Source organism: Manacus vitellinus, unplaced genomic scaffold (assembly GCF_001715985.3).
Source record: "Manacus vitellinus isolate BGI_N305 unplaced genomic scaffold, ASM171598v3 scaffold_1_pilon, whole genome shotgun sequence".
In the NCBI taxonomy this organism is placed as follows: Eukaryota; Metazoa; Chordata; class Aves; order Passeriformes; family Pipridae; genus Manacus; species Manacus vitellinus.
This window is the reverse complement of record NW_021939396.1, coordinates 42,653,760-42,668,771: the sequence shown is the minus strand read 5'-3', so window position 1 is coordinate 42,668,771 and position 15,012 is coordinate 42,653,760. Positions and strand designations below refer to the sequence as shown.

The following is a 15,012-nucleotide window of genomic DNA, read 5'->3' as shown; positions in this document are numbered from 1 at the left end:
AATGCTTTCACTTAGAATGAAGTACCTAAAACCATCTACAACTCATAATTTCAAGACCCGAGTTTACACTTCTCCTGTGCCACCTCTCTGGTCTGCATCTCAAGAAATGGAATGGAGTTGCTCAGCCTGATTTGTCTAAGTGGTTGAAGTGGCCCTGAACCCAAGTGTCGCTAAAATAACCCAACTTTTATTCCCTTCCTTTTTTTTTCCTTTTCATACTTCATCACTAATAAATGATTAGATGTCAAAATTGTGGCTTCAATTACACATATGAGAGTGTAACTGACAAATTTTGTATAGCTTAACACAATAAGAGCTTAACACAAATTTATTAAAAATTCAACACAAATTTAATAGCTTAACACAAATTTTGGCAATGTATAAACTACAAGACAGTCCTACTCAGCCTGCAATGCTAATAGCAACATATAAAGTTGACATTCCCCCTCAATTGCTCATTAAATGCATTACAAATGTTTCAGCAGATTCAAGGAGAAAATTTACTTGTTTAGAAGCACACCATTTGCATTAAGTACATTTTTGGAACAAAACCTGAGGTTTTCTTTTAAAAAATTTTTACATTTTCAGCCTTTATGCAATATCTTACTAATACAGTATTGTCTCATGTGGGAAAATACAATATGTGTCCTAGATTCACTTCATAATGTCTACTTTCTACAAATCAAATAGTGCAAAATTAATTGTATTTAGCATAATGAGTTTTCCATTCTGCAATTTTGAGAAACTCCTAGTATGACGGAGGAAAGTTTAAGTTCTTCCTGTATCACACTGACAACTCATCACATAATATTTAGGGTGACGGAAAATTAAGTATACTGCAGGATGTACTACCATCGTCCCATCCCCAGTTTTCACAATTACATTTCAGGGCAAAATGTGAATAACACTCCAAAAGCAGCTATATTATTCGAATGAGCCCTAAACAGTGAGGGTGTTTTATAAAAGTTCATTGAAAAGCATGAAAAAGAGATTTTTTGGAAGGATTTTTTATTGCATCTTATAGACTATTCTATTAAATGTATTTGTCAATTTTATAATGGTGTGCTACGATTACTCGGATTACATTAATAACTGCAAAAGACTAGTCAGATGCAATCAAAACAAGCCACTTCAGATTATTACTCTAGCAATGGAGAACAGCTTCATATGAAAACTGGAGGGAGAGGATTTTCTGGCAAGTTATAAACCTCACATTTTTTTATTAGGGTCTCAAAAACGCTGTATTTAGCCCTTCTTAAGCAGGGAGGTAGGACCAGATGACCTCCAGAGGTCCCTTACAACCTCAACTATTCTGTGATTCTGCGTGAAATGCTGAAGTATTTGAGTTAAATTTGGGGAGGCATAGTTTTAATCCCTCAAGGAATTACACACATAAGTCAGAGAAACACTAGGTATAGGTTTCTTGCATCTGGATTGGCTGCTTCATTACTGGGTTACTGAATAGAAGCAGTCTGCTGTATGTGGATGTCTACAAACTTTTCTTTTCTTTCAGTTGCTGGAAAATAAAAATTATATTACAGCAAAACAATATGATTAATTTAGCATAAAACTTTTTTCCTAGTGTAAAAAGCCAGAAATTTTGTTCTTTATGACTCACTCCCACCACATATATTTTTCACTTTGCCTGAGAAGGCAAATAATCATGAAAATCTCTTTAGAACACACTGCAGCTATGACAATGCTGGAAAGCCAAATATTATGCTTAAAAACAGTGTCTTGGCTGCCTAAACTAATACCCTTGTACATGATTGCTATCATCACCTCTCACAAAACTGCAATATTTCATGTGTTAAATGCAAGTTCAGTGACAAGGGTTAGCTTGTCTATGTATATAAATGCCATTTCTGTTCCATTCTCTAACTGTAACAGGGATTCTGGATGATACTTACATACTTTTTTCTATCTAACCAATTTTTGTTGTTTTTTTTTTTTTAATTCCTGCAAGTCTAAAAGAAATTGTCACTAAAAGAATAGAATTTCTCACTTGAGTCAAGTTGATTTGCATTGAACAGCTGATAAAGATCATATCTAGCATCAAAATACAAGGTACAGGGAGACAGACGTTGTCTTCCAATCATTATGAGGTGAGAGATGCAAATTTTTGTGACAGAGCTGTTGATAACTCAGAAGATGCTGCTGTGAATTTAAGAAGAAAAATTACTCACTCAGATCAGCACAGGAAAACAAGATGAGGCATGTGAGGATAATACACACAAACACAGGCTACAGGCATAATACACACAAAGTAATTTAAAGTAGACAGTAACAACCAAGGTATTAATAATAGATATGGAAATGCTTCACTGCGTGGAAGGACATAAAGCTGTAAAACTATGGTTGACTTTATATTCATTTAAAGGTAAGTTATGGATTGGAAAATTCTGAAACCAAGACTTAAAAATGACATAAAAATCAATTTTTGAAAAATAAGCAAAACAAAAATATTAATTCAAACCATCTGAGCATTTCTTCCCAAGAAATACATTTGTGTCTAAAAATCTTAAAATATGGATCTGTGTTTCTACATAATCCAGAACAGGTACATTAATTCATGATTTTCAGCACTCCTAACTAGAAATTACCCATTAGGAAAACCACTACCAGTAGCTATTCCACAGATTCAGTGTCACTACTTCACTTTTTAAAGTTCTTACTTTGCAACAGTGTAGTATCATAAATCCTTGTCTGAAAAGGCATATGAAGCCCACCATGGACAAAGACAAGCATTCCACAGGCTTTAGCGTAGACTAATGTGTGAATTAATGTGTACACACCTCCAAACATAAAAAGAACACATATCCTGTAAGCAAATTTTTAACCTAGAAGAATTTATTACAATTAATGCAGAAAAACACATGTATTCTTTCCTTTTCTTCTCCCCTAAGATCCCTTCCTTAACTAAGCACTCCTATAAGATGTTACTGAGCCAGAAGAGGCTCCTAAATATATCTTAGATTACCATAATCATACACAGCAAGTGGTTGCATGGTACTTAGTTGCCAGCAGGGGTTAAACCACGACAATATTTATACACAGTATAATAATAATAGCAGCAGAACACAGTGGTATAAATTTGAGATGCTTTTCCACATTTTCAAAAAATTTACAATACACTTAACAATGAGAAAAATAGTAAATGTAAATACCTCCCAAAGTGTGCTCCTGGCAACCAAAACAGTTTATTCACTTGCAAGTTGTCTAAAAGCTGAAGTGCCAATAATTTCATCTTATATCACACATCTGGCAAACTATAATATTTTTAATTATTATATGGCTTAAATACTTCAAGAAAGATAAAAAGAATAATTGTTTTCATAATATTCTTCATTTTTTTTCAAACCACAACTGATATACTCAAATATGCATCTCCTCTGTCTGAACTGACATTCAAACGTTGTGTCATAAAAACTCTAATGTCTTAAAATTTTGTAGTTTTGATTAGCTATCAAGAAGAAAGAAGATTAAGCATCATACAATTTACTGACTTTTGAGAAAGCAATTGTATTTTCTAAATATCAGCATGTTGCCTAGATAATGCAAATAATTAAATCATATGTATTGACAATAGTCCAGGTATTCACAGCACTGATGCTCTTAGATCCGTAATTATATTTTATAGTTTGAACTTTTACTACAATAGCCCTCACAGGAAAAGTTTTAAGGAATCCAATAGTAAAGAGACTTTTTTTCTGAATTTTTAAAATCTACAATGAATGTAATGAATTTTTAACCTAGCAAAGATTTTCAGAAAAGTCTAAAATGCATGTTATCTGTTAATGATTGTAAATTCTTATTTTGCATCATTACCTTCACAGATATTACTGAACAATAAAATGCTCATGAATGCATACTGTCTAAATTGTCTAGAAGCATATGTAATAAAAGAGTAAAAGAGAAAGGAAAAAATGGATCCCCTATTCTTATTTGTATGTTCAAGCATGTGAACTGTTATCTGCTATCTTACTTTTAATACTTGCAAAACCTGTTAAATACATTCAAAAGTAAGAACATATGTTTATTTCAAAGGTGAAAATGAAGCCATGTAAAAACTTATTATGTAATAAAGAAATGTTTCTTTTCTCTACAGTATGTATAAATGCACCTAGTACTTTGGACATACCACTCCTGTGGTTTCTTCATATTTCAAACAGAATTTCTTTTCTGGATAAAATGGTTCCATCGCAAGATCCTCCAACCTTTCATTTAAAAAACACTGCAGCAGATACAGATGAATTAAAAACTGTTATAGATTGAGTAAAATAGAATTATCTGACAAAAATATAGGTGTTTTTAGGAAGTGCTAATATTACTTGGATTTTGACGGTGGAAATCTTTTTCCAGAAGTTCTGTAATGAATTTAGCTAGAATTTTAATTCCATTAAGATTCACTATTTTATCACCTGGATTTTTACATTGTTTGTTGAAGCACAAGTGAGAAGCCAGAGGCTTCTGAAGATTTAGTCTACAGTAGCAGAGCCTAGGGAAGAGGTGTTTGGCTGCTGAATGAGTTATCTGAAATAACAGGTGAAAGTAAATGCATCTGGAATCCGAAATTTTTATTTCAATGAAATGTAAATTGGGGAAGGGAGGGAATGTCACTCTAAATCAGAGTCTACAAAAACAGTGTTCATATTTCCAGCAACATGGTTGATTCATATAAAAATATGAACCAAATTGAAACCTTTTCCTTTAATAAAGTCAATTATTTTCTTTTGATGATATTTGCTTTGACGTCCTTTGCTTTGACACCAAAATGATATTTTCAAGTCTCCAAACTATTCCATTCCAAATTTATCTTTTCATTTCTCAGAACAGCTCTTCTGTAATGTTTTCATAGTCTACAGAAACAATATTTACGCAAAGTAATGCTCTATTGGTTATGGGAACATTCAGAAAGAAATACGTTACCTATCACATCTTTATTTGTGGGTCTCACAATTTATTAGTAATACTTGTTCTGCAATTTTTTTCTAAAAAAGGCTAGCGTTCCCATAATAACACTGTTCCTTGTAATTTTTAGAGCTGTTATATATATGGAAATAATCTAAAACCATTCACTGGTACAGGAAGTTTATATATTTATACATTTTATGCATGAAGCAGATATATTTTCGTACTGCCTGTATTTCTGTTACATTTAAATAATGAACACTGTCCCAAATCAGGAGTATCTTCTGTGGATTTCTACAATAAAAAGTTCTGACCAGAGAGAAAAAGAAATAGAAACAATTCCTAACACATAAAAATTATGTTAAATACTCACAATAAAACTAGTTAATATTCCCTATTCAGCCATTCCAGATTTAATAACAGTTCTACTTACCAAACAGTACTTAACTATGACAGTAGTCTACCTCTCGTTCTTTTAAATGTGTTTTATCTGGGTGGAGTTTTTAATCCACATTCAGAGACTGATTATTCTCTTAATTCTGTGAATAACCAAGTAACAGTGACAAGATACATTTTAACAATAGTCAAGGTTTTAAAATATTCTAATATTATTGGGATATTCTTGGTAATCACTGAAAGTAGGCCAGTGTTCATTTACAATGAAAGAAAATGAATAGTGCACAAAAACAATTAAAAATGCCAATCTTTATCTGCAACTGATCTGCATTTTTATGGTATCATTATGAAATAGTAATTTATAATTAATACTTAATTTTCATGAGGAATTAGTTTAAATGAATTACTGGTGGTGTCCTAAAGAAAATAGTCAATTTACACAAAAGAGAGCCTGTTAATTAAGTTTATTACTCTCAATAAAACCAACAGTGATATTTTAATTATATTTTAAGTTACCCAGTTCAGAAAACATGACAAATCTGTTACTTTCTAATGACATTTTTAGAACTAGTTGTTTTTTATGAAGTGAATAGCCATGTCACTTCCAATTGAACTCTGCTTTTAGATGATAATGAAAGACAACATGCATGTAGGTTTATAAAATGTTACGTGCACTGGCAAGCGTTAGTTGTGCTTTTTACTTGTCAGTATTGCTGCCCTTGCAAATTCTAAGACTCATAGAATGATGCCCATGATCTATGTATTACACAAGTATGAATTTCAGCAAGATGTGTAAAATCAACATTACCAGGTTATATAGTGAGGACTGACCTCACTTCTAATTTTCTTCTTCTAATTCCCCAATTTTGAACTTGCATGAATGTCAGTTGAAAGTTCTCTGTGTTGTTCTTTGTCTCTTTCAACATGAATGACATTTTTTAAGATTGCAAAATACAATAATAAGGAGAATTTTCAAAAACACTAAAGGTGAAATAAGTTCATACCTTTGTGTCCTTCTTTTAACTGAGAAAATTAAAATCTGAGAAAATTATTAAAGTAAGGCTAGATGTTTGTATAAAGTTTGGCAAAGCTATTGAAGATTTATTTCCATATATGTAAAATGCTGCCTACCACTCACTTCATAAAAGAAAGCACTTCGCGCATGTATCATCAGAATTCTTTAAAACCTTAAAGAGATTTAAATAATGATTCAATACAAATTATCATTTCTGGTCTCACAGACTAAGAATAAAGGGTAAAATTGCAGGATTCCTTCATTACTAACCAAATGTCTACTGTAAAGGTCTCCTGAAGAAAGTGAACTCCAAACAGCTGTGTTACATTTTTAATGTACTTGTCTGAAACGAATGCTTGTCTTTATTCAGTCTGTACAATACACATGAATTACAACAATATTGTCAAGATGTATTGGAGGAGGACAAATCAAAAATGTAGGGAACAGATATATCCCAAATAAGGTCATAATTATTCCATAAATTACTAGAAGGCATGTCAACAGCACTATGAATTGTATTGACTTTCATTCCTCAGTTACAAAATGTAATACATTTTCTGAATTATTTATTTGGAAGAAGAAAGTATCAGTTTCGAAGTAAAATGTAAGGGAACTGTTTGAAGCATTGTATTGAGTTTGTGTGCCCAGATTTTAGTAGAGAGAGGCTGCAGGAGTGGCTTCTATGAGACGCTGCTGGAAGCTCTTTCCCAATGAACTATAGAACTAATGCCATCCAGCTTCAAGATGGACCTGCTGCTGGCCAAGGCTGACCCCATCAGTGACATCACCTCAGGGGTACCAGAGTTAAGAACAAGGGGAAAAAAATGTGCAATTCAAGTCAGAGAGAGGAGTGAAAATATGTGAGAGAAACAGCCCTGCAGACACCAAGGTCAGAGGAGAAGAAGGGGGAGGAGGTGCTCCAGGTGCCGGGACAAAGATTCCCCTGCAGACCATGGTGAGGCAGCTGTACCTCTGCAGCCCATGGAGGACTGGAGCAAGTAGATGCCCAAAGGAGATCGTGACCCCATGGGAAGTCCACACTGGAGCAGGTTTGCTGGCAGGTCTTGATACCCTGTGGAGAACCATGCTGGAGCAGCCTCTTCCTGAAAGACTGTTCCCTGTAGGAGTGACCTATGCTGGAGCAGGGGAAGGAGCGTGAGAGAGCGTGTGATGAACTGACTGCAACTCCCATTCCCTGTTGAATTATCTCTCCCTGCCCTTATCCCGACCCAAGAGCCTTTCGTCCTATTTTCTCTCCCCTGTCCAGCTGAGGAGGGGAGGGATAGAGCAGCTTTGGCGGGAACCTGGTGTCCAGACCAGGGTCAACCCACCCATCATAGGTGCATAAATCCAAACTACCTGCATCTCAATCTTTTTACATTTTAAATCCAACAATTATGGAACACGCTGAAACTGTTAAAATATGGAACAAATATACCACATAGAATTACTGAACTTCAGAAAGCTATTGAATTTAGGAAAAAGCATTTAGGAAAAAAGGTCAAAACCTATAAGTTTCAGATAGAATAATATTCTGTAAGCTGAAATACCCAACTGTAGAAGATAGAACACTACTGACAGTGCTCAAAGAATACTGAGAATTTGCATTTTAAAAGAATAACAGTCTGGAAAAAAAAATGGAACAGTGGCAGCTGAAAGAGTCAATACACCAAATTTTAAATGTAATTATATTTATTCCTCACTTTTTGATCACAAAATATTATTTAATCTTGTGAGTTTCTCCTACCTTTCCCCTCTCATTGCTGAAGAAAACAAAACCCACTTATTTGCATAGTGAAAGTGCATATATTTATTTGGGGACAAAACAAACAGCAGGAAAAGTGTTGTGTACCTCTCCCTGGAAACACATAAAAATAATGTAGACCTATTTATTACCTCAGTTTGTGCAGTCTTTTTCAAATCTTATACAACTGCCATTTACTGTATAAAGAAATATATATAAATTCTTTCACATGGTAGCCTGAGAGACCAAACCAAGATCAGGTTTCCTCTTTATTCCATGATGCATACATACCAAGAGATTTTCAGTCCCTGTTCTGACAAGCTTTCAATTTGAATAAGCAAGGAAGACAAATGGAGGAAGAAATGAAATATTAATATCTCTAGTTTGAGATGGAGAACTGTGCTAGAGAAAAAAACAACTGACTTCCCGGGACTGAAAGGCAGAGCACTCAGGATCTGAGTGTACAATTTCTGCGATAGTGCAGCATCTCGATTTGAACATTTTCTTTCTACGCCTCACAGTATTTCACATATGATACTTTTTAAACCAAATATGGTTTGCAGTCCTGACTACAGCGACCACAGTTTTGCTTGTTCAGACCAGAATAACCATCCTACATTTATTTTGGAACTTGAAACTCTTGTTCCAACCTCTTCCCAACAGAAGAAATGCCAAAGGAAAAGAATGTTTTAATAATGTATGGATAACCACAACAGTAAAGCTAAAGTAATTTTATGTGAAACTTGATCTTATGAAAGAAAATGTGTATATTTTAGCTAGCTTATTCACTGTTTTAAAAAGTATAACTACATTAAAGTACATAAATAAGATAATACCATCCTGTTTTTCAGAAGTAGAGATGGAGTATTAAGTGCCTTGCTAAATTCTTTGATTACAAGTAGACTGTTTTCTTACAATAAATCACTAAATGTAACCAGGAGTCTCATCGTACTCTGCTTGCTACGTTTAAGGTAGCGTTTTAGGTGCCTTGCCTGGCTGTTCACAGAAGGCATGCACAGAAGCAGTGTGGTAGCAAGCATGTGTAATGGGCAGCTCAACAAGCAGGCTCCATGAGAATTCATACATTTCCTGAAAAAGAAAATCTCAGGGAAAAGATTTGGGGTTTGTGACTTTGGATTAAGGCATTCGTGCCTGAGCCTAATTCAGGCATTTGAGCCTTTTCTTGGCCTGTAAGCACGAGAAATATTTCTTAGGATTACCTCATGGATGCATGAAATTAATCCCTCATGTAAACGTTTACAGAACTGGCCTTCAAAACAGTTAATTAGAGGAACAGCATTGTATACATCTTAGTAACCTTAGACTAATCCTTATGTGAAAAACTGAAAATGAACAATTTTTCTTTGAAATTGCTAAATTCACTTATAGGCTGAGTGGACCTGGGATGGGATGTGGCTGCAGTGTATGGAGTTGGGCTGCTTAGTGAGCATCAATTAGCTGAAAAATAGCAGTAATCTCTGTCACGTGGTAGATTAAAAACACATCTTTGTATTTTTGTTGTCCATGTTCTTGCATAATAGCTAACGTATACTGTCATGCAGCATGCCATGTAAATTTTGTATAGGCTGTGAGCTGGCCTCTTCCTCAGTGGCAAATTTCCATCTAAGAATTAAGCCAGCATATGCTGTGTTTTGTTTAAGGAAGTTTTACAGTTGGCCTTTTGCTGCTGAGCTGTAACACTCCAATTTAGCTACCTGAAATATAACTGCATTGGTGTAAGTGATGTTTTCATTTCAACAATGCTTATTAATAAAAGACATTGTCATACGCTCTGAAAAACTGCTTGTAATTTGCTCCTTTTACCAGTTACCTTGATTTTTATAAATAATCAATTTAGACCTTTTTGATCAAATAAAGGCAACTTCTCCTTTTTGTATAAAAATTCTTTTGTTTTTGGTATGTAAATGGCTGGCCTTCATAAAGGCAGGGTACATGCTGTGCATGTAGAGTACTATTCTTTTGCAACTATTTTCAGTAATTATGCATAACTATTTTCTTTCCTTTTTCAGAAGTTGCAGCAGGATGAATGCAGCAAATTATAAGGTTATTTTAATCGTCTCTTAAATGCAAATTGAGTAGACCAACCTAGTCAGATATAAAGGCAGTTATCAGAGATGATACTTTCCTGTTAAAACTGTGTTAGATTCTTTTATTTCCCCAAATAACTCCCTTACAGGTTTCCCCCCTTATAATTATTCAGTCTAACCTAAAAGCCAGCCATTTGAAGTGATTGATCTAAAAAGCTCACAGTCCACAAACCTTTATTATAAATTGCATGCTTACTTATAGTCTGCCTTGTAACCTTTACTTCCTGTCCCTGTCCTAGCCTCAGGCTCTGAAAAGAGGAGTCATCTGCCATGCAAATCCTTAAATTTTCCAAATTAGCCTTCCAGTAACTTGTCATAATTTATTGAAAGTGTTTCCAACCCATAAACTTCACAAGGGCCATATAAAACCCAGTGTATTTATGTAGTTAACTAGCAGTACTGACAGTGAACATCCACAGGTACAAATCCTTCCAAAAAACAAAGAAAATCATCTGTGTCTGTGTTTAATTAGTTTTTAAATGGTTACTTAAAATTAACTTTCTTACCTTATAAACTCACATATTTAAAAGGATGCTTAAAAAAATATCTGGAGGTTAGAAAGTTCAAAAATTAATTTCTATATGTTATCCCACTATCTTACTACATGACCTGTTACTAGAAAAGTGCTACATTCACTTTTGATTTTTTAATAATTTACAAAGAAACAGCAGATCCAGACATCATAGGTATGCATCCCCTCTATGTGCTCTCTGCAATCCAGCCAAATAGTTTCCAGTATATGTATCACCTGCTGCCATGTTGTAAGCCTGGTTCTACTAATGTTTAAATGTTTTCTTAACACAACTAATCTCATGAACTTCAGTGGGCTACTCACATATCTCAAATTGAAAAATGTATAGAACTGGGAATAGTCAGGGCTTCACACTTCATCTTGCTTTAAACTGAAATATCATTGGCTGGGACAATACATGCCAATTAAACTCTGATGTGTCATATGTTCAGTATTGATAGTATATTTTGACTTAGTTTTGTAGCCTATAATGAGCATGATGAACTGTATAAACGAATAGAAATGAAAGTTTTACTTCTTAACTATAATGGGAAATTTTTTCTTACAAAAGGTAAAAGGTAGTATCAAATATCAATTTTCTTTATTTCTTAAAAGTCTAAGTGATCTGTGGTTGAATGGCTGGAATATAGAAAATGGATGGTTCACAGGAATAGAATTGTCCTAGCATGAGCATAAGTTTATCTGAGATATATAACAGAGAGTAGCTGAGAATGAAAAAAGAAAAATGATTGAAGAAATCAAGCACCAAAAACTCTGACATTAAAATTTTTAACCTCATTGTTCTGACTAGCATGTTTTTAATTAAGACTATTGCTTTCTTGTGTGATATTCATAGAATTTTTAAACTGGTTATGTATTAACAGTTTAAAAAGAGTATATAAGTCAAATGTGCATAGCTTTAACATATATATACACACACACACACACACATACATATATACTGTTTTTGTTGAGATGCCTACAAACTAATGTTTGATGTGGTTATCCCACTACATTCACACTCCCAAAGACCAATCTTTGCCCAAAATTACAACATAGACATTTCTACAGATAATAAGAAAATACTGTCATTTGAATAACTATGTTACTTGGTTTTTATTTGGCTTCTATTATTTTTAGGCTCAAATAGCTAATATAAGACAATATGTAAAATGGCACCAATGCTGCAAGTACTGGTGTGAATGGGGTGTCTTGCAGAGCTGGGGCCCTGATCAGCAGAATTACAGAATAACAGAATCATTAAGATTGGAAAAGATCTCCAAGATCATTGAGTCAACATCTGATTGAACACCTCCATGCCAACTAAACCACAGCACTAAGTGCCATGTCCAGTAATTTCTTGAACACCTCCAGGGAGAGTAACTCCACCTGGGCAGTCCACTGCAATGCTTGAAAACCCTTTCCATGAAGAAATTCTTCTTAATGTCCAAACTGAATCTCCTTTGGTGCAGCCTGAGGCTATGCTCTCTTGTCACTAGTTGACTGGGAGAAGAGACCGATGTCAACCTTGCCTCCTTTCCTCCAGGTTAAACAACTCCAACTCCCTCAGCTGCTCCTCATATGATTTAATCTCTAGACCCTTCATGAGCCTTGTTGCCCTTCTCTGGACATGCTCCAGCACCTCAGTGTCCTTCTTTGCTCCAAGAATGCACAGATTCCTCTTCTAAGTTCGGGAGAGAAGATGGTTATTCTTCCTCAGAACTGGCACAGCTCCAATAAAGAAATGTAATGCAATACACCTAGACCAGAGTTGTTTATTGACCTGTACTAAAGCATCACATGATATGTGTGGGATAACTGATGGTCTTTTCACAGCCATAAAGGAGCAGCAAAGGAGAAGACCCTCCACCATATCTGCAGCAAGAGCCTTGACTAAGCACAAAAAAAGATTCCCCAAACTGAAGTTGCTTTTTCACATCAGCGCATCTGAGAAATACCCTCTGCCATTTTGCACCAATACTGCATCAACCATATTGTCCTTCTTAAGAATGTGGTGCTAATAAACTAATATTTTATTTCTCTGCTGTTTTTTGTTATTGTCTAAAAGTTTCTGATCCGTGCAGATAGTTACCTGCAAGTAGAAGAAGACTACAGAAGTCACACAAGAGTGACTTGTTCATTTGTCTTATAATGCAGATAAGTTAAGAAAAAGCAATCTATTACACACAAACAATTAAAAATATTTCTAAGTTGCCCTTGGCAAGCAGGTGCAAGCAGGTGTGCACTTATCCCAAAGATAGCTTAAATTTATGTATGCTTTACCCCTAAAAATCTTGAGAGACAACCTAAACTCAGACTCCCCTTTTTGCAGGATTCCAGAGGTTTGCACTTACAAAGTCAAATTTGAATTGCAGATCTGTAGTACAACAATGATCTTTATTACTCTTCTTGCTGTTGGACTGTGTGTTTTGCATCTGATTGTGTTACTACAGTAGATTTAGAGATCCTCAACCTAGCAACATTTAGCTCAATGTGTGTAACTCCAGGCATTAGTTCAGGAAATTATTTATGTGAGTACATGGCAGGATACTCCTTAAACCTGTAATTAGTCTATTGAGAAGGTCTTCCAAGCTTTTTAGGTTGTTTCTTTTTTTTTTTTTAGATTAGCCTTTAAGTTTCTTTTAAAATTCTCCTTAAAATTCCAGTTCTTCATCAGCTTCACCATAACTTGATGATGTCTGTTCATACACATTTTCAGAAAAAAAAATTACTCATCGTAAGAAGTTAAATTGTACTAATTCTTACACCTTTCATTTTTGGCCAAAAACAGAGAAGGAAGCAATTATAAACACTCTGTTTGGTCATTTTATGATTGTCTACTACAGAGAGATAGCTAGATAGATGAAATAACTGCCCAAAGGGGCTGTGGTATCAGTCATGCACAGAAAAAAATAATGCAAGGGGTAGGCTGTAATGGTATTGCATGAGTAACTTGTCTTAATTTTAAGTATTAAGCTTCAGCCCTTCATATCAAGTTCTGGCCATGAGTACTTGTCCTGTAACTGTTGGTTTATTGTGACAACTTGAGACTTACCATGAGCATGTTGTACAAATTTTGCTTGAAATTCCTCTAGTACGTCTTTACAACTCCTTGAAATTCCATATAACTTGAAGTGATATTTCATTACATATCTGTCTCGTGGGTGAAGTTCATTCTGAAGGCTGAAATATGGTATTAGGACAGCATCCACGCATCTGGAAATCCTGAATCACTTTCTAGATAGGAAGATATGTAATTTCTATTAAATCAGACACTGCAAGTAAACAGTTTCAAATTTTTCTCCTGTAATTGCATATTTATAAACCATGCAGCAACTTCCATATAATCATCTAGATAAGCATCTAAAGAAGAGCAGATGAGATAAGCTATCAGCTGCTGTGGTTTTGATTTGACTAAACTGTGTCATATAAAACTGAAAGTAATCTTGTGAGCTATCTGCAGACAGTTCCTGCTCCTCTGAGGTTTACAGAACTGCCAGGAGGTGTGATCTGTATGCAGTTGGAGTGCAATGCCTCAGAGGCAGGTTCCCTACTCTTCTGTTGTGAATGCACAACAGAAATATTTTCTTTCCAACATTTTTATGGCATCTTGTAAACTGTTCATGTTTCAAAGACATGTTCATGTTTCAAAGGTCTTCTCATAGAAATTGTCCCCATGGATTTGGGTAAGGGTGGCCTCATATGTGTAGTCAGCCAGCGTGGCTGACGGAAGTGCTGCCTGGAGGTAGTTTGGAAGGTAAGCTCTCCGTGCTGGGGGTATCACTGCTCATCTGTTGGGAGGGCAAAGTGGACCTCAGGTTAGCTGCAACCAAGTTTATTAGATCAGCTGCAACACCATAAAAAAGACCTGAGTGTTTATCTGGCTGCTGGAGGGCTAGGAGGGAGAAAATTAAGTAATCCTACATCGAGAGTATTTGGTCATTCCCGGTCTGAGACTAAAGAAATGACAATTGAGGTGAACTCTAAAGCCAACAGAATAGATTCTGTGTATTCACAGTCAATCAAACCTTTCATTGTTTTAAAATTTGCTATGGTGAGATACGTCTCAGGTAAATTTTAGATATTACAGTGCACTGTTATTAATAGTTCTGCAGGTACTGCACAGTTAGAAATAAATGTACATAATTTAGGTGTACATAAATAATGTACACCTTGATTTGAGACCTGAAAAATATGGCTGTGATTCTTCTTTTTTCTTTTTTTTTTCTGGGAAGAGTGAGCTCTTCTTCATATTCTATGACTTTTTCCAATCCCAAAGAAGAGATGGCGTGCTCAAGAAAAGACTATTCTGTTCATCTGATTTAGT

At 35.0% G+C, this 15,012-nt stretch overlaps 1 protein-coding gene across 1 annotated transcript in view; it reads right to left on the bottom strand.

The window, feature by feature from the left end:
• CCDC178 (coiled-coil domain containing 178) overlaps positions 1 to 14,628 on the bottom strand; it is a 175,719-nt gene extending 161,091 nt beyond the window's left edge. Inside the window, 1 exon segment of the mRNA XM_029959377.1 lies at positions 14,610 to 14,628. Coding sequence (XP_029815237.1) covers positions 14,610 to 14,628 — 19 coding nt within the window.
• Positions 14,629 to 15,012: the final 384 nt, after the last annotated feature.